Source organism: Aspergillus aculeatinus, assembly GCF_003184765.1.
Source record: "Aspergillus aculeatinus CBS 121060 unplaced genomic scaffold BO66scaffold_30, whole genome shotgun sequence".
In the NCBI taxonomy this organism is placed as follows: Eukaryota; Fungi; Ascomycota; class Eurotiomycetes; order Eurotiales; family Aspergillaceae; genus Aspergillus; species Aspergillus aculeatinus.
In genome coordinates this window covers 430,006-448,245 of record NW_020291499.1, presented here as the reverse complement: position 1 = coordinate 448,245, position 18,240 = coordinate 430,006, and the positions used below count along the sequence as shown (strand labels likewise).

At 53.2% G+C, this 18,240-nt stretch overlaps 7 protein-coding genes across 7 annotated transcripts; 3 read left to right on the top strand and 4 right to left on the bottom strand.

Annotated features, from left to right (window-relative positions):
• Positions 1 to 1,259: 1,259 nt before the first annotated feature.
• On the bottom strand, positions 1,260 to 3,315 carry BO66DRAFT_116814 (putative MFS monosaccharide transporter). The gene is made up of 4 exons (XM_025641871.1): positions 2,961 to 3,315; positions 2,800 to 2,907; positions 2,200 to 2,740; positions 1,260 to 2,142 (listed from the first exon to the last, which is right to left on the bottom strand). Exons 1-4 carry the CDS (start codon positions 3,055 to 3,057, stop codon positions 1,290 to 1,292), a joined length of 1,599 nt encoding a protein of 532 aa, XP_025503023.1. The 5' UTR covers positions 3,058 to 3,315; the 3' UTR covers positions 1,260 to 1,289.
• Positions 3,316 to 4,074: 759 nt separating this feature from the next.
• On the bottom strand, positions 4,075 to 5,520 carry BO66DRAFT_325235 (uncharacterized protein; the record flags this gene model as incomplete). Its single annotated transcript, XM_025643863.1, has 3 exons — positions 4,075 to 4,212; positions 4,280 to 5,196; positions 5,283 to 5,520. 3 exons carry the CDS (start codon positions 5,518 to 5,520, stop codon positions 4,075 to 4,077), a joined length of 1,293 nt encoding a protein of 430 aa, XP_025503022.1.
• A 2,479-nt stretch (positions 5,521 to 7,999) lies between these two features.
• On the top strand, positions 8,000 to 8,859 carry BO66DRAFT_325465 (uncharacterized protein; the record flags this gene model as incomplete). Its single annotated transcript, XM_025643870.1, has 3 exons — positions 8,000 to 8,510; positions 8,567 to 8,650; positions 8,702 to 8,859. 3 exons carry the CDS (start codon positions 8,000 to 8,002, stop codon positions 8,857 to 8,859), a joined length of 753 nt encoding a protein of 250 aa, XP_025503021.1.
• Positions 8,860 to 9,600: 741 nt separating this feature from the next.
• Positions 9,601 to 10,808, bottom strand: BO66DRAFT_392690 (proteasome maturation protein). Its single transcript, XM_025647585.1, has 3 exons — positions 10,644 to 10,808; positions 9,980 to 10,421; positions 9,601 to 9,892 (listed from the first exon to the last, which is right to left on the bottom strand). The coding sequence occupies exons 1-3, from the start codon at positions 10,644 to 10,646 to the stop codon at positions 9,828 to 9,830; spliced, it is 510 nt and encodes a 169-aa protein (XP_025503020.1). The 5' UTR covers positions 10,647 to 10,808; the 3' UTR covers positions 9,601 to 9,827.
• Positions 10,809 to 11,016: 208 nt separating this feature from the next.
• Positions 11,017 to 12,126, top strand: BO66DRAFT_392689 (mitochondrial 37S ribosomal protein uS12m). The gene is made up of 3 exons (XM_025647584.1): positions 11,017 to 11,543; positions 11,686 to 11,786; positions 11,848 to 12,126. The coding sequence occupies exons 1-3, from the start codon at positions 11,072 to 11,074 to the stop codon at positions 11,911 to 11,913; spliced, it is 639 nt and encodes a 212-aa protein (XP_025503019.1). The 5' UTR covers positions 11,017 to 11,071; the 3' UTR covers positions 11,914 to 12,126.
• Positions 12,127 to 12,533: 407 nt separating this feature from the next.
• BO66DRAFT_439585 (glycosyltransferase family 15 protein) lies at positions 12,534 to 13,873 on the bottom strand (the record flags this gene model as incomplete). The annotated part of the gene is made up of 4 exons (XM_025651165.1): positions 12,534 to 12,598; positions 12,653 to 12,941; positions 12,995 to 13,774; positions 13,832 to 13,873. The coding sequence occupies 4 exons, from the start codon at positions 13,871 to 13,873 to the stop codon at positions 12,534 to 12,536; spliced, it is 1,176 nt and encodes a 391-aa protein (XP_025503018.1).
• Positions 13,874 to 15,141: 1,268 nt separating this feature from the next.
• On the top strand, positions 15,142 to 17,838 carry BO66DRAFT_439584 (deadenylation-dependent mRNA-decapping factor PAT1; the record flags this gene model as incomplete). Its single annotated transcript, XM_025651164.1, has 3 exons — positions 15,142 to 15,293; positions 15,367 to 17,661; positions 17,715 to 17,838. The coding sequence occupies 3 exons, from the start codon at positions 15,142 to 15,144 to the stop codon at positions 17,836 to 17,838; spliced, it is 2,571 nt and encodes an 856-aa protein (XP_025503017.1).
• Positions 17,839 to 18,240: the final 402 nt, after the last annotated feature.

Below are 18,240 nucleotides of genomic sequence, written 5' to 3'. Positions count from 1 at the left end.
GCGGGGACAAACCAGGGACAAACCAGGGACGAACGAACAACATAGTCCATATCATGAAATCTGTAACCCCAGATTCCCCCCCCTCCTTACCTCCAATCTGAGCTGGCATATGCACATACTCGCATGCGCCGTACCGAGGCTGCCGTGGCTCTCTCTCTCTCTCCCTCTCACCCTTCCGGGAAGAAACTTGGCAAGCCAAAACCTAAACAAGCAAGCAACAACAACACCGGACCGACCCAAGAAAAGACCAAGACCAAGACCAAGACCAAGAAGGCTTAATGCGACGACTGGACCCAAGAAAACCGCCAGCAAAGTTTGAAATTGACCTTTCTTACTCCAAGTAAAACCTACCACCCTCAGCATTCCACACGAATCTTTTCATTCCAGAGCAAAAAGACCCTCCCGAGTCTAATTGCGCTGCTGGCCACGTCCTAAACTGCATCCGTTTGGAAGAGTTGAAGACACTGACGTAGCGTGCTGCTGTTTGTATTGTAGATCACATGGGTGATCTCACTCCGTGGAGAGTTGCAATGAAGGATTCGTCGCAAATGCAACTGCAGGTTTCTTTCTCTATACGTAGATGGTCGATAAGTAGAAGCCAGGATTAGATCGGTCCTGGGCAAGGTCGAGAAGTTTAAACTTTCGCTGGCATGCTGGCATGCTTGGGCCAGAGATAAGCTTGGAAGGGTCGAAACAAAACCCATCCATCCGGTCGGGTGTCGCCGCATGCAGTGCAGTGCACTGAGGTCTTGCAAGATCTTGCTGTAGTCTGTGTGTGGACTCGGTACTCTTTCGACTTGGTGGTTTTGAGGAGTGGGGGTGATTAAGGAATCAATGGGAGATTTATTTACTAGGAAATATGGACGGATCTGAGGAGAGAAAGAATCTCAATGAAGATGGAATCTAGTGGTTGCTCTATTGAAGCAGAACATTAAACGCAAAACTGGTATATACATGACCACACCTATAACCTGTATCCCTGGACAAGACAGGCGAGTCCATGACTGCTTGATATCCACATCCCACCTCGTAGCAGTGAAATCTTGTCCAGAAAAGAGACTTTCGCTTTTGAAGCTTTTTCTAGCTCCCATGCATCGACGAAAGCTGAGCCCAACACATCACACACACGCACGCCTATCCTGCACCAGGCAAGGACACGTAGGCAAGGTTGGCCAGCAACTGGCCTCGGCAACACTTCAACAAAACAGAGAACAACAAAGAGGTATATAATTCATGTTGCGAGGCATATCATCATAAATGTAAACTCTCATGCGCTGTTGCAATCCCCCTTACAGCTGAGTGGGCTGGAACTGGGAAAACTCTTCAGACAGGGGAGGGTTCTTCTCGGCAATCCGCTCCTCAGCCTTCTCCTCGTCACCGAGGATGCCATATTCGGCCGCCTTGGCTTCGATCTCATCATCAGTGAGCTTGGGCAGCTCCTTGGCCGCACGGACGTAGCTTATCTTCTCGACATAGCCCTTGGCGAAAATCAAATCGATCTCTTCCAGACTGCGGTTGGCGGTCTCGGGGTAGAAGAACCAAATGACAGGGATGAAGAGGGCGTTCCAGGCGGCGAAGAAAAGATAAGTTCCCCAACCGATACTGCTGACCATCACAGGCGTAATCATAACCACGGTAAAGTTGAAAAGCCAGTTACTGCAGGTCGACACCGCATTGGCTTTGGACCGGGTTCTAAGAGGAGAGATTTCGGCAGGATAGAGCCACGGAAGAGGCAACCATGTAGCACCGAAGAAGCACATGTACAGGAAGAATCCAAAAATAGCTCCCTTAGCACTCTCCGCATCGCCCGGAATCAAACAGGCAAAGACGATGATCATCGCAGCGCATTGACCATAGCTGCCGGCGAGGAACAGCTTGCGACGACCGATCTTTTCGATAAAGAACCACGAGAATGTGGCGAAGATTGCGTAACAGATCATGTTGATACCGCCAATCAGAAGCGCGAAGTTGTGAGACTGGTGGATAGAATCCTCCAATAACACGGGCAAGTAGTAGATGACCGCGTTGCAGCCAGAAATCTGCTGAAAGAACTGCGATGACGAACCGACCAGCATGCGGCGGAAGTGCTGAGAGGGACCACCGGTAAGCAAGTCGCTGAACTTAGCATGGGAGTTTCCGGACCTGGAGGGTAAGGTCAGTTATCAAGGCATCTGAAGATCCATCATCGAGGTCACTTACGCTCGGACAGAGTCCAGGGTGAGATTCTTCTCCAGCTGGACGTGGGGGTGGTCGATTTCCTCGCCTGCGAGGGCAGCAAGGACCCGAGTACCTTCCTCGACCTTGCCGTGGGCGATCAAGTAACGAGGAGACTCGGGGAGTTTCCACATGCCGAAAATGATGATGAGTCCAAAAAAGATTTGGAAGGCAATGGGAAAGCGCCAGACCAGGTCCTGGGGACCATAGTGGGCTCCGTAGTCAATCCAGTAAGCGATCATGGTTCCAATGGCGATTATGCCTCCCTCAATACAGATAAGAAGACCACGGTTGCTAGTCTTGGAGCACTCGGCTTGATACGTTGGAATAGTCGACGTGTTCATACCATTGCCGATACCAGTGATCACACGGCCGAAGATGAACTGCAGCAGTGGGATCGAATTGGGCATGGCAGTGACTTGGATGATCACACCGATGATCATCACGGTTGCACCCCAGATGACCATGAGACGCCGCCCCAACTTTTCACCACAAATCAAGGCGAAGATGGCACCAAAGAGACAGCCTGTGTCCTGCGGGTTAGCTTGCTAGTCGCTGACCTGGCACCCAGCTCAAGTCACTCACCGACTTCATAGACTGCAGTAACCGTTGCTTGCATGACCGAGTCACCCTTGGTGGCAGTGAACATGTCGTTGAAAGCCGGATCAGAAATAATACCTGACATGACACCCTCTGCGTAGACTGTAAGCTTCAAGATTCATAAAAGGCCTTAAGAGATTACGTACGGTCATAACCAAAGAGCAAGAAGCCCATAGTCGCAATTGTTGATATCGCGAGGCCGAGTCGCCGGCCCGTAAAGCCGGCATATGTGGGAGGCGCCATGATGAGAAAGAATGTTACGATGCCAGAATGATAGAAACTTGTATGTGGAACCCAGGGGAGAAATGGGGTATATAGATGAATAGGAAGAGGAGGAGGAGTAGAGTGAGGGGATGAAGAGAGAATGGAAGGAGAGACAGAGAGAAGATTAAAGATTTGAAAGAATATGCCAGCAGTGCGAGAGGACTACGTGAACTTAAGAATCTGCGTACTGCATGCGGCAACGAGCGGTGGAGCGCTCGCTACCTTTTACGCTTGATCCAAAGAAGGTTACCCATGGGGAAAAGATTGGAGCCTTGGAGGTGGCCCTCCACTCCCCACGTCCTATGCCATGACCCTGACCGTCCCATGGGCATTCCTTTTCGAAATGTTTTTCCGATTGTTCAACCCCAGCTGACATCACCGGGGGGGGGCCTCGCTACGACGGGCAGCGCAGTGGGACAACACTGAGAACAGTAAGAGGGCGCCGCTTACCGAAGCAGCGTGAGGCCCGTTCGGTAACGGACTTCGGGATGAAGTATGTGGTGGTTTCGGACGGAGGAGGGTAGAGGAGGGATGGGATATGATGTGAGAATGATGCATTCCAGGTGGAAAGATCGTCAACGGACAGCAAATGATGTAACTGCACAGCGGCCGATAAGCGGGACGACCCACTGGATGTTATCCGGAAATGTAAGGTACCCACTCTTTCGGTGGCGGCAAGGCCTGTAAAAGTGAAGATGCTGCCATGGCTGCAAGCCTGCAAGAATCTCGCTGGATCTTCTTGAAGATTTTTTTGGCTTCTTATCCAAAGAAAGCCAAGTTTGAGGGACCCTTTCACGATCTAATGGTGGTTGAGTACCCACTCCTCTTTCACGGGCTCCACTTCCCACACGCCCACGGGCCTTCATGCCCAGGTGCTGTGATGCAGGCCACGGCCACGAGTAAGCTTCAACACGACTGGAGATTTCTTGCAGCAGTCCAACCAGGAATCATTCCGAAGCTTTCCCGATCATACTATTGGCTGCAACCCCAACCGTCTTAGGAGTATGCCGGCAGCGCAGCATTGGCTTGCTGAGCGTAACAAGAGCGCAGTGCCAATGGGACGTGGGCAACTTTCTGCACAATGCGCTCATTGTTCGGGTTCAAATTGTCGGGCTTGGCCATTAGGAAGGCAAACTATGAGAAGTGCCACCGATTAGTCTAGGTGAAAATTCGTAGGCCAACAAAAACCGCATCATCTTACCTCAAGCCAGTGGATAATTCGAACGTTTTTGTACCGGGTGTCAAAATGCATGCCTTGTGGCCTTGCTGGATCCGAATGAAGATGACAAACGGGTATTGGAAGTTGGAGACTGAGTTCGGTGTGTTCCGTGTCGCCATCGTGCGGCGATCGGCTTCGTGCCTCGGCATCCCCGACCGCCTTGGCGGTGATATAATCGTCCTTCTCAATGTATGCTGGGTGTTCTTCCGTGTCGGCTCGTCTCAACGCCGTCGTTGACACCGGTCCTGCCATTTTCTCGTAAACTAGGCTTCGTTTGAAAGGGCCACTGCAGCAAGTTAGACCATCCCGCTGGTGGTACTGCACATCTTCCGAGACAAATATTTGCAGCCCACGGAACTTGGCGCGGCCCAGCTCTGTGTATGACACGGTGACAGGTAAGAGGTCCCCAAGAGGTGCCCCTCGCCTCGAGACTAGAATATCCGACTGTAAAAGATTTTTCCAAGCGCGAGCGACATATATCGGTTCAGCATCATCCACGAAATCTTCTGCGGGACAATGAACGACGGTAATGGGTTTGCTGCAGGAGAATGGGCGATTTAAGAAGCCCGGTCGTTCAATGGAGGCTCGGATCCGGTACCGGACCTCGCTCTGCCGGACGTGAATAGATTCAGGCAGATGGGAGCGCAGGACCATTTCAAATTTGAATGTGTGGGTCCCGGGTGTCAGTCGCTGAGGTTTAGACCCTGTGTCCTGCTCTTCACGCCCGTTCGATCCCACTCTAGCCGAGATCGCACTCCATAAGGTGGTCCCTTTGTGCGCCTTTTGGTATGACGAAGTCTCCTGAATTGAGTCAAGGTAACACGGAAGCACCGGGTCTGTCGCCTCGGGACCAAGCAGTATCAATGTGTTGTCTGTCACCGTACGGCGTTCGCGAATACCTGTTGAAGCAATTACAGTTTAGACAAATAGCCAACTCCGGAGGGAAGTTTCTAGTTAGTTTCTAGAAACCATATATAGTTCTCACCATGTGGCCACACGATATGGCTTGTACCGCGCAGGTTGACGGTCAGTCGTTTCACTGTCACAGCTTCTTTCGCCGTCAATCGACATTCACCACGGAGAACTGCTGGCTTGTCTGATAAGGTCGGGGCGAATAAGGCTGGCTCGGTGATATTCAATTCCAGGCTCAGGCCACTGGCATCGCCTTGAATGGGGACTTCCTGGGTCGACTTGCGCGGCGTCGAGAATGGCGATCGAAGCATTTCCTTGGGAAGGGCAACCCCTCGCTGGAACTTGAGAGCGATAGATGGTGTTGGTTGGCGAAGCAAGCAGTATGCTTGATGGTTGCGTTCCGTTATATGACATTGTAGTGTGGCCATATGACCTCAAATTATATCAGGATGAAGATCAGTCCATTACATCAGAAAGGACTGAGTAAGGATCGGTCAACACATACGGATATCAGGTTCTAGACTATTGCATGACAGGTCGAAATCATTTGCTGTCCGCTTGATCGTTGCAGCCGACCCCCGCCTGCATCGTGTCCGAAGGATCAATCGTAACTTAATTTAAAGTGCTCGCGGCTTGGATGCCATCAATTCCTCCAGATACGATGTTCGTTCTTTGAGCCCTACAGTTAAATACCTCGTGTTTGTCGAGTTGGAAGGTTGGTCTCCAGCTCTGATCATCATTGTGGACAATGATCGTCTTTGACGAAGATTAAGGCAAGAATGATGTCACATAGATCTGATTGGGAGGGCCGGTCACTGGATGGTTCAAACACATACAAGACCAAGCAACACCCATGGATTGCCTGACATATTCACAAACATTCAGGCGGGGTGTTGAGAAGCAGAACTCATGGGTCTAGATTTAACCTCTCGTGTTCGTGTGAGAAGCCAGACCGTCCACGTGCGCAGTCCCTTCGTGATGGTGAACGGGTCAGGCGATGGCGATAAGAACGGTTCTCGCCTACAGCCATCGGTCTAGAGCGGAGAAAACAGGCGTGGCAAATATTGAAAGAGGGGGGAGTACTTTTGGACGAAGATCATCTACTCAGTAAGCGAATAGAGCCCTGGAGGAACAACAAGGGTTAGCGTCCATACTAGACACTAGTGTCACTGTCAACTTCCCTCATGGAGGCAAAAAAGAGCATCGGTCTTGTTCTGCCTTGGTGAATCAATGATCAGTAGTGATAAAACCAGGGCCCTTTCCGTATGTTCTGCGACAGTCAGAGAAATATGATAAGGAGGTCATCCAAGAATGCATAGCAGTACATGGTGCCATTGCCATGGCGTGACTTCGGGAGTTTTGGCGGTCCAGATTGGATTCAAGTCTGTTCTGCCGCTTCAGCTGTGATCTGAATCATCATGTGACTCATTCATTTCTCACGACAATCAGGGTCCAATTCGAGGGCTGGAAGCAATGCTCTACGTACTTCATACAATACTTGAAGGTTAGGCGAGGTCGTCGTTGTGGGATATATATAGTAACGACAAGAGCTAAGCAATGCCTCGTAGCGGGTCTTCCGGTGTCGATTCCCCAGTTTGGTTCTTGGTATCAAGATCTGCACCACGTCCTCGGTCTGTATCTGGGTATTGCAGCGATCAAGAGACGTCTGTAATATGCATATTGTTGATGATAGTCGATTGATACTATGAGGGAGGCCCAGCGCGAGTTTGACCGATGCATACGAGCTTGACAGGTGTCAGTGTCAGTGTCGCTTTTGGAGTAGATGCAGGATCTCTGACAGCACGCCAGTCACTCTTATCTTTCAGAACTTGCAGACAGGGACTGATGGACTTTCTCGAATAGATCATGATCATTGGCAGTCCAGGAAGTCCGAGAGAAGCCGAAAAGAAGGAGAAGAACAAGCAGCGAAGCATTGATTGAAACGATCTGTGAATCTGAATCTGGCCCACCGAAACATGCTGAAGTGACAAATTGGTAGACTAAACTCCGTTTGAGGCCGGGCGCGCCCAACCGGATCGCCGCCCGCCTGGAACATCCCCCCTTTCCTTAATTTCTCCCGTCTTGAAGTTGCGCTTCTTCCCGGCAGTCACGGGGGCGGTTCTTCTCTCCTTCTCCCTCCCTTTCCCTCTCCTCATCGTCACTGACGAACCACTATCACCATCATCCACCCACCATCCGCTATCAATCTCTCTCTTGTGACTCTTTACTCCCACTCTATCTATTGGCAATATTTTATAACCTTTTAGTATATATCTTTTAACCTACCGTCTTGTTTAAGTCCCTCAGGAGGCGTACTTTAGAGTTTTGTCTGCCTCCTTTTGCCCGCTCTGTCATCGCCTCCCTTCCTCTACGCCAACTGCCCGCCTCCTCAATCAACCCCCCCCCACGTCCCCTTTTCGCCTCCCTCGGGTCGCATGGCCCCCTTCATCTCCTACAACCGGTCGAAGTTCTAGTCACTTGTTCGCGCCGTCCTTGGATTTCTCCGCTTCTTATCTAGTCTAGCCCCCTTGGGCCCCCCTCCCTTCTTGTCGCTGTTCGGGTTGCGCGCTGTTGGGTTCGTCGTTGTCTTCCCTCTCCTTGAAACCTCCCCAGGGTCTCCCGCCTCCCCCCTCCAATAACGACGTCGGTCGCACGCCCCGGATCTACCGGAGAAATAATCATCACCATCTTCGCTTCTGGTCTTTCTCCGCGCGCAATTTCTCAACTCGACACGTCGCTTTGCTTTCATTAGCGTTATCTCGCATTTCAAGTTATACAATCGCCGTCATCATGTCGGACAGCACGGGCAATAAGGGCGACCCGGCGGTCACTACGCCGGTTCCTCCCATCGAACCTCTACAACCACTTGCTGTCCCCGGTTTATCATCGGAGTCCACAGAGGCCTTGAATACTACTCCACGCCTGGACAGTACGAGTGATGAGACCCAGGAACTGAGTCTGACAGATGGAAAATCAGCAAATGTCGCCGAAGCCCCCACAGCAACACATGCCTCGCAGCAGAACCCCAGCGATGCTCCGTCTGCCAGCGCATCAGCTGGCGATCACGGTGAACCGAAAGCTCCAGTAGCCGCGGGCGAGGCTTCCCTTCAGAATGTAAAGGAAGAGGACGACTCGGGACCACAGCTAGTCATCACTCTATTGTTGATCACTGGCTCCCGGCACCCGTTCAAGATTGATGCTAAATATCTCAAGAAGCAACAAGTCAATGTTGAAAACCTGGATCCTTTCGCCATGAGCGTGTATACACTGAAGGAACTGATCTGGAGGGAATGGCGACAAGGTATGGTAACCGCTCCTGCGCTTTAGAGTTGGTGGCTGACAATCTGGTCTTGCTAGAATGGGAGACACGGCCGTCCTCGCCTAGTTCGATTCGATTGATCTCCTTTGGAAAGCTCCTGGACGACAAGTCCCCATTATCAGGTACGGCAGTCCCTACGAGCCTCAATCGTGTCTCCATACTGACTTTCCTAGACTGCCGATTTAACCGAGATGCTCCTAATGTGGTGCACATGACCGTAAAGCCCCAAGAGATCGTGGACGAAGACGATGCCAAGGGAGCCAAGGCCCAATACACCCGTGAACGCGAATCCAGCGAGCGTAGCCCTGGATGTCGCTGCATCATTCAATGAGCACGGGTTTTTGATTTGGTGCCTCGAAGGTCCCCGTGTCGGAAAGACGACTACCACAAGGGGATGAATTCCCTCGGGTTCTCTGACGTCGTCCTCTCATGCTGTCACCTGCAAAGCCACGTATTCTACCCCTTGCCGTTGATCATATTGTCTATGGCTATAAGCCATTTCTGGGATTTCCCAAGGATACCTAGTCTATCTGCTTCGGCATTAAAGGCGGCGCACCAGGTTAACTACCTGCCTGTGCGCCAAAGACGGCGTCCGGCTGGTTTTAGCGTTCTGGGTCCAGCAGCAGTCATTGCTCGTGCCCTGAAAGTCATCTGTTCCGGTGCTATCGGTCGCTCACCAGCTTCTATTTCTATCGAGTCGCTTGATGCCACTCATACTTGTTATCTGCTTCACATATACCCTGATATCCCGTCTTCACCCTCCCTCACAATTGGCAGGCCGTTTGTTAGCATTTATTCTTGGTCGATGCAGCGTTCCACCTTCTGCTTATGTCGTTATCATTTGCCTCTGAACCAAGATCAGACCACCCGTGGACTCGAGCGGGTGGTGGTTACGGACCAGAACTTTGAGGCGGGGTTCCGTTCAGCGGGCTTTCGATGTGTACCGCTGTGGTACACGGCGCCGGTTTGTCTTGAAGCGTGTTCAGATGTCCACAATAGTGTCTTGCCGGGCGACCGCCCGGGAATCACATGATGTACAAACTACCACAACTGCACATATATTATGAACCATGCTGTTGTTTCCATCGCCGCAGATCCATGCGTACTTGGATTGTAGCTAGTCCATTTGTTTACTGTGTGAAAGGCTACTGCCACCGACGCTGACTGCACCACCGCGTCATATAGAATCTGAAACACAATCCCATTCAGTCGAACCGTTGAAGAACATAGAAACCTAAAAAAAAAGATACCATAGCACGAATACCCTCAACCCTAGTCCCAACCAAAGCAATCTATGCTCTAATCCATACGCAATCTCTTCTCCATCTCATCATGGAAAGTTGGGGGTTCACGGAACTCGTCGCCTGTAGTTCAAGCAAAGTTAGCAGCCGTACCTTTCCACCCATTAACCCCCCCCTTCTGCCCTTCCCTACCACCATGGAAAGACTTACCCTTAAAGATATCCTCCCACCCGACCTCCGCATCCCGCCCCCCAAGCACCAAGATATCCTCATGCACGTTGTTCTGCGTACCCCCAATGACGGCGGGGCGGAACGACCCATCCCGCACGATCTTCAGCTCCATGCCGCGGCGGATGGGCTCGGCGATGCCGTACGCCCGCCGCAGCGACTCCATCTTCAGGGCCTCCTGGGTCGCCCGCCAGGCCAGCAGGCGCGCTTCGAGCGGGTGGGCCGAGCTGGGCGTCGCCGTCTGCGCCGACGGCGGGCCCCGGGCCGCTGGTAGTGTCAGGTTGTTCCGGAGCGTGTCGGGCAGCCCCGGCGCCGAGGGGGCGCCCTTCGATGGGTGAGGGAGCGAGACGTGCGCTGAGGGCGTGCGGGTCGTCGTGTTGCTGGTTGAGGTTGGGTGGGCGGCCGGCGGGGCTATGCGGAGGGACTTGGGGGGTTGTTAGTTTGGTTGTTCCGGGGGGGGACAGGGGGATAAGGGTGGGGGAGGTGGAGGAGGTGTGATGAGGATGGAGGCTGGGAAGGGACAGGGGGAGGGGGTTTGAGGTTGTTGGTTGGGTTTGGTTGGGATGGGATGGGATGAGGTTCATAGCGGCGGATAATGAGGGCGTTGATGGAGGTCCCTTGGGGATGGATGTGGACGTGGACGTACCATTGTGGCGGTGGTGTGGATAATTTGTGTTTTGGTTGGGGATAGTCAATGATTGCGTTGCTGGTGTAGGTCGTCAAGCGAGAGAAGAGGAGGAGGGGGATGGGATAGAAAGGTGAGGGTAGATGGATGATGGTTCAAGTCGGAGTGATTAGAAGGTAATGTAGGTAAGGTTAGCTCTGACATCGATAGTAGCAGCGAGCCAGCGTAGGCTCCCTCCCGACTGGCGCGTCCGGCTCTGCCACCACAAGCTCCTCCGGCCGACCACACCGCCCCATCCCGCAAAAAACTCTCTGCTGCGTGCCATTCTCCATCCCCCGACCCCAAGTCACGTGGCCCCATATTTCCCGTCGAAGGAAATTCGAACGTCTCGTACCTTGAGACTGGGAGTCCGGCTTGGATAGCATCATTCACAAACCACCTCCGCCAGAATGCCCGCCCTCATCTCCTCCCTCGCCCTGCGCACCCTCCGGACGCTCGTCCAGCGTCCCGCCACCACCACCACCACCCCCATCCGTTCCATCAAGACCGCTGCCACTGCCGCTGCTGCTGCTGCTGTCCCCCGATTCACCCCCGTCCTCCGCACGCCCACCGCTCTCGCAGCCCTCACCACCAGAACCCCCGCTTCACAAATCGCCCTCGCCGCGGCGGCAGCGGCGCGCCGCTCCTTCTCCACCTCCCCGTCCAGGTCCGCGACCTACAACCAAGTCCGCCGCGGCTGCCGCGTGGCGCAGAAGGCCCGGCGCTCGCGGTCGCCCGCCGTGACCGGCCGCGCCCAGATGAAGGGCGTCTGCCTCAAGACCGGTATCACGAAGCCCAAAAAGCCCAACTCCGGGGAGCGAAAGACGGCCCGTGTGCGGCTGAGCAGCGGCAAGGTTGTCACGGCCTATATTCCTGGTGAAGGTGGGTTCTACGTTGTTCCCTTCTCTGGTTTCTGGGGATGTGATGTATCTCTGGGTTGTGTATGCTCCGGGAGATGAGCGGGTTTACATGGGGAATTGGTTATTAGCGACATGGCTGACAAGTCTCTTTTCCCACGATCCAGGTCACAATATCCAGCAGCACAGTGTCGTCATGGTCAGAGGTGGCAGAGCCCCCGATTGTCCCGGTGTGAAGTACCACTTGGTTCGCGGGGCTATGGATTTGGTATGTTGCTCTCGCCTCTGGAAAAGGGTTGAGCGCGGTTCACTAATGGTGGCTGCTACAGGGTGGTGTTCCCAATCGCTTGACGGCCAGATCTAAGTATGGTACGAAGAAGCCCAAGACGGACTAAACGTCCGCAAAAACTGGGGGCTGCGTGCATCGGGGAATTATGGTTGAGTCTAGCCGGATGATAAGTTGATCTCCCTGCAGGGGGGCTCTATCCTTGTACTATTTTGGTTGCTTTCTTTTTTTTTTCGTTTTCATCTTCAAAGGCATTCGGTTCATCGTTAAAACAGCTATGTACATTTATGAGACAGTCTCTGGAAAAGATAACACTTTCCATCTTATCAGATATCCACTTGAAAATCGTGATGCTCGCCGCAAAATGACACGGGACGAAAAAAAATTGAAGGAGAAATAACCACCGCCTCCATGACAATACATGTGAGACCGATAACACCGAGGCTCGAACACTCCAAGACACGGGGGGGAATATGAAAGTAGGGGTTGAAGGGGTGAAAATTGCGAAATAATCATGTTTGGGTCAGTCGGAAACGCCCCAATACTGTACTGTAAAACCGTAATGTTTTAGGCCTTCCTCCGCGGCTGAATGGACTCCCAGCCAGCGTGTACGTGGTCAACCAGATGACCTGCTCTGTTGACCACTAATACCCGGGATTTTCTGTTGAGTAGGACTAAAATACCGCAGATGAAGATTGCCGAAATCAAAATTAATCCAATCATGCGGAGTCAGGTTTGGGCCTCATAGCCCTTGGGCTTGTCCAGGTTGTTGATCTGGAAGTACCGAGATGTGCCTACGAGCAATGGTAAGTAACCCGACACCTACCCGGTGAGATAGTCAAACTTACAAGAGTAACCCTTCCAATCAAAGTTCTCGCTAGGGTTGCAGGAGCATCTCAGGTCCAGTCTCTTCTTCTCCTCGGTTGGACAGTGGGTGAATGGCACGTGATAGTAGCCAATCTCATCAAAGAAATGAATTTGGTCCTTGTCGAGAAGCAGACCGGCAGCAATGGAGTGGACCGGGGCATCACCCCACCGCTCGTAGAAGAAACCACCGGCATGGTCCAGGGTCTCAAAGTAATCGATGTACGCCTTCGATCTCAACCATTCCAGGCTTCCGACTTCGAAGTTGGACCACTATAGATCGAGTTAGCCACGCCCTTGATAGTGATTCCGAAAGATATACATACGAAGTGGCATTTGTTGTAGGTCTTGCCGCCATCGTCACTCAAGAAGCCCATAGAGTTGTCGCTCGAGATGTGTTCCGGGTGTTCGCCGACGAATTTCTGCGTAGTGTCCCAGAGGGTCGGGATCGTGTCATAGTATTCGTAGAGACTGAGCGTGAAGCTGTACTTCTTGTTGTTCTCCTTCATGAAATGGAACGGATCCAGCGGGACGTCGCAGTAGAGCTCGATGCTGGGCTCCACACGCCAGTAGTATTCGTAGTTGAGCATCAACGGGTGGCGGAAGAAGAAGCCCGATTCGTAACGGCACATGTGGCGGTAGCTTTCCGAATCGCCGTAGATGATCTTCTTCTCGCCCATCTCCTGCCGCACCTTCTTCGCTTTCTCCTGATCGATCCATTCGGGGTATGACCAATGCTCCTTGGGAATCACGCCATAATGGGTTTCTCCGGAGACGAGCGCCGAGGTGATCTTGATGAACTCATCGTCAAAGGGCTTGTCGTTCAGGAACACCCAATCGTAGTGATAGTTGCGGTTGAACCGGTCCTCCACCGTGCGGATCGACTTGACCATCTCCCAAAGGTCGCTGTTCCGGGCCAAGGTGACAAAGGTTGCGTTCATGCGGTCGGCCGCGGGGATGACCTTGTTGGATGAGTATGCGGCGGCGGCATCGCTCTGGGAGTACGAAGAGGACGAGGACGAGGAGGATCCATAGTTGAGTTTCGAGCCGATCTGCTCCGGGATCGGGATTGCGCTTCTCGATATCAGGAAGAAAAGTGCCAGTCCCTAGGCGCATCGGGTCAGCCATGAAAGGAGATTGGGAGAAAACCAAAAAGAACTGACTGTGACAGCAAACAGGAGATATCGAACTGGCCCTAGAGCCATGATCACCGAGGTTTCTGTGCTTTCAAAATCTCAAGTCTGTTGACGTGGCTAGACTGGCGCAGAGCGGAGTGAATGTGGTAAATATGGAGACCTTTCGCAAGGGACCGCGTGGCCTGGAGAATTGGGGAATAAAGAGGAAAAAGCGAGCGACAATATGAAGTGAAGAAGAGGGAAAAGAAAAGAGCTGGAGACCTGAGATCCCACAGTAAGATCTCAACTACGCAGTGGACGAAGTGGACGAAGTGGAAGGAAGACTAGGCGCCGGAATTGCCAGAAAGTCTCGAGATGATCGGCGACAAGCACGGAGATGAACAGGGTGCGGTGGGTGGTGTAATTATTATGGGGCAACGGTCTCGATCTCTCACCAGTGTTTGTATGAGTCTTTCCCGAACCGCGGGTTTGTTGCGACCGGGTAGAACATAAACAAGGGGGAGGGGGAAATAGAAGGAGGAGGGGCTGATAAGACACAAAAAAAAATCAAATAAATAAAGGGAGCAAAGGGAAATTATAGTAATCTTAATTCAGGAGAGGAGAGGAAACCGTCTGTTCGCTACGGAGAGTAAAAGCGGACGAACAAGGTCAGCCCTGCGGCGGAGCATGAATGGATGAATGAATGAATGGGAATTCTCATACTCCGTAGTCAATCGGAGGCGACGTAACCTCGCCGATGGTTATTGGCCAGACCACGTACGTTGTTCGGGAGTTGACCACCCACTCCTCAAGCCTGTTTCTGTTCTCTTTTGACTATTAAGTAATTATTAACTATTGCATCTTTGTTGGTAGAGTTAAACTCGGGGATCGTGCTCGAGTCTATCATATTGACTGCAGCCGCAAGATCTATCTATCCACTGATGTATAGAAACGTCCTTGTAGATCTTAGGAAATTGCCCCCAAAGCTTCGTATAGCCCGTGTCTATTGTGGTAGAAGTACTCCGTAGCCCGAGCTGTGGCTGTGTTGACAACGATTTGCCGGAAGGGTGTTACCACTCAGTAACTCAGTTACAATCATTTCGTGTTGTTGGGCGGGTGGCCGCCAGGCGGTGGCGTGGCTGCAGTGCACCTTATTTCTGCAGAACTTGACCGCCTCACGTACTCATGCCTCAGGCACTCAGGCTAACACAGCTAAGCCTAAACCCACCTAGTCAGGCGGGTGATATCAGACCGGCTCTGAACCTCATCCCGCACCACAATTATGCCGTGGTAATTCCTCCCCCTCTCTCTCCAGCCACCAGCCCCCCTGTTCCCCAACCAACCTGCCTCTGCCGAAGATGTCTTTCTTCGGCTTTGACACCACCCTGCCCAGGGACCGGGCTGCTCCTTCCGAGCGCCGGGGCATTTTCGAGACCCCTGATCCATTCGCCGAGGTCGCTCGCGCCCGTCTTGTTCAAGGATTCCGAGGCGGCGACGAGGATGACGATGCGTAAGGTCCCCCTCCTTCTACAATCCATTGGCTTGCACCAAAGATGACTAACGGGCTTGGTACACGCGTATAGCATTGATTTCGAGGATACCTACGATGGCCTGGGCGACCAGCTCGACGACGATCAGGATGCCTTCAACGACGACACCTTCGGCGACGACCTCGGCGCTCCTCCTGTCGGAAAGGACTTCGATTTCTTTGGGAAGACCGCGCAGGTAGCCGATGCCATCGGCGAAGAGCAAATACGCTACAGTCTCCAGAAGCCCAGAGCCCCTGCTGCCGCCCCTGCCACTGCAGACATCATTGCCGATCCTGCTGTGAGCGCTGCCGCTGTGCAGCCGAAACGGACCGGTTATGAGAAGTACTCGGATCCCGGGTATATCCCGGATCTCCAGGCCAAGTCGAGCGTCTGGGGTGTTCAGAAGAAACCGGAACCCACGCCAATGATGATTGCCCAGGCACAGGCACAGGCTCAGGCACAGGCACAGGCGCAGGCTCAGGCTCAGGCTCAGGCTCAAGCGCAGGCTCAGGCTCAGGCCCAGGCACGGGCAAAGAAGATGCTCAGCTTGGAGGAGGTAGAGGCGCAGTTGCGGCGATACCCGTCGTCACTGCCTGGCCAGATACCGGTGTCTCTCCCTCAGTCGATGCCCGAGCCGTCCCACCCGCTTCAGCGAGCTCAGATGCCTCCTCTGCCCGAAGGTTTCGCACAGCTGCCACCTGAGCTTCTGCACGCTCAGTTTGCCAAGGGGGTGCCGCCTCCGGCGCAGCTGTTGCACCAGCCGCCGATGGTTTCCGACCCGTATCCGCTTGCTCCGCATGCTCCCAACATGCCAATGCACCTCTTGCAAAATGCCAATCTTCCCCCGCAGCACATGGGGCCGCCTCAACGTCAGATGATCCCACCGGGAGGCCTTCAAGCCCCGCAACAACAGCCTCCACCGCCGTCTCAGAGCATGCGGGCCAACAACGCCCAGCTACCCGTGATCACCAATCCTCAACAGCTGATGCATCTGTCGGAAGAGCAACGAGTGGCATACTTGATGGAAGATGCGAAGCGCGCCAAGCGAAACCACAAGATCTTCCTCCTTTCCAAGGGCAATGGTCTGATGACTCCGCAAGACAAGAACTTCATTACCCGTATCCAGCTCCAACAACTGGTGGCTGCCGCAGGTAATGTCGTGGACACGGATTCCGAAGCTGTCTTGGCGGAAGACTTCTACTATCAGGTCTACAGCCAGATCCGCGGTGCTCCTCGGCAACACCCTCATCAACCTCTCGGTCATTTTGCGCAGACGTATCTCCTCCAGACTGGTAACCGCCTCGGTGGTCACGGCAACCGGAGACAGTTCCAGAATGCCGACAACCACATGCAGAGAATGCAGCAGCAAGTTCAGCGGGCCGTCGAGGCTGCCAAGGCCAAGCCCAAGAACAAACAACTCATCATTGAAGGTAGCTTGGGCAAGATCTCTTTTGGCAATGCGAAGGCTCCGAAGCCCATGCTCAACCTCAAGCGGCCCGAGAGCTCCGAGGGTGGCAAGTTACCCAAGAAGCCTCAGACCGACCTGAGTCTGAGCGACCGGAAGTCTATCCTGACCAACATCGAGGGCGTCTACAGCACGCTGATGGAAATGGAAGATATGGAGCGCACCATGCCTCCTCCCCCAGACGAGAATGACCCCGAGGCCATTCAGAAGCATATGGAGTGGCGGCAAAATGTTCGCTCGCTCAACCAGAAACTGTGGCGCGAACTGAAGGTTATGGAGCCGATTGTCCCCAACACTAACACGCCTCACCCGTTCATCGCTTTCCTCTCTTACCCCAAGGGCAAGAAGGCCATTCCCCGTATCTTCCGTCACATTGACCAGGAACAACGCGTCACGATCCTTACCATGATCGTTGTCCACTTGGACACTCTGGACGTGGTCCGACGCGCACAGCTTATGCCCGGTGAGACTCAGCCGTCTCCGGTCGTCCGCGAAGCCATCGACCTCTTTTCTCAGACGGTCATGCCGAGCCTTCTTGGCTACGTCAATGAGGCTCCGTTCAATATCATCATTGGATTGTTGGGACTAGTGATTGCGCAGACCCATGTTCAGCTGGTGGCCAAGACCAGGATCGGACTAGGAATCCTAACCATGCTCCTGAGCCGCGCGGAAATCGTGAAGGAAGCCGACCAAGCTTCAGAGCGAGATTGGCAGCAGTGGGTTGAGAAATTCAACGTGCTATTCGACACACTGGAACCCACATTTGCCGACATCTTCCCCAGTTCCATCAATGCCGGTGACGATATGTACGTCTGGCAATTCTTGGCTGCCGTCGGTATTGGCGCCAGCCCCGATCAGCAGCAACGCCTAGTCATTGCCGTGAAGTAAGTTGAAGCTTTTCTATGACCCATCGATTCGATGCTAACTACCTCTACAGAGATCGTGTGATGGAAACTGTTACGTACAGCAAGACGCTTCCTGCAGACATGGCCAGCCAGCGTCTCGGAAACGTTAATTTGTTTATGCGGGCCATCGGTCTGGACGTTGAACTTTTGGGTTAGAAAGCCAGAGAGGACATAGTGATGAGGCCTGATCTAAATGCTGGGTACTCCATGACCTTTGAGACCTTGTGTCGGTCAGGCCGGGCAGACTTGGGCCCATAGATGAGCGGGTTTGCCTCTAGACACATCGCAGTCTGCCATAAGCGGCATGCCGTTGTTCGTGCTGAAAGGGTTGAGCAGACGTGATCTACTGCTTAGTAGAACTGCACCCGGGGTATTTGAAACCCGAAGAACAAGAAAGAGACAGAGAGACAGCTGACAGGCAGGGTCGGTTGGTGCTCTCGGACGCAGAATTGGAGGGAGACAGGCCCAAATGAGCTGTCGACCAACCTTTGGCGGTGGTGAATGCGAGGTGCATTCTTCAATGATGTATTACCTACCAACTTTACGTACGTACTTTAT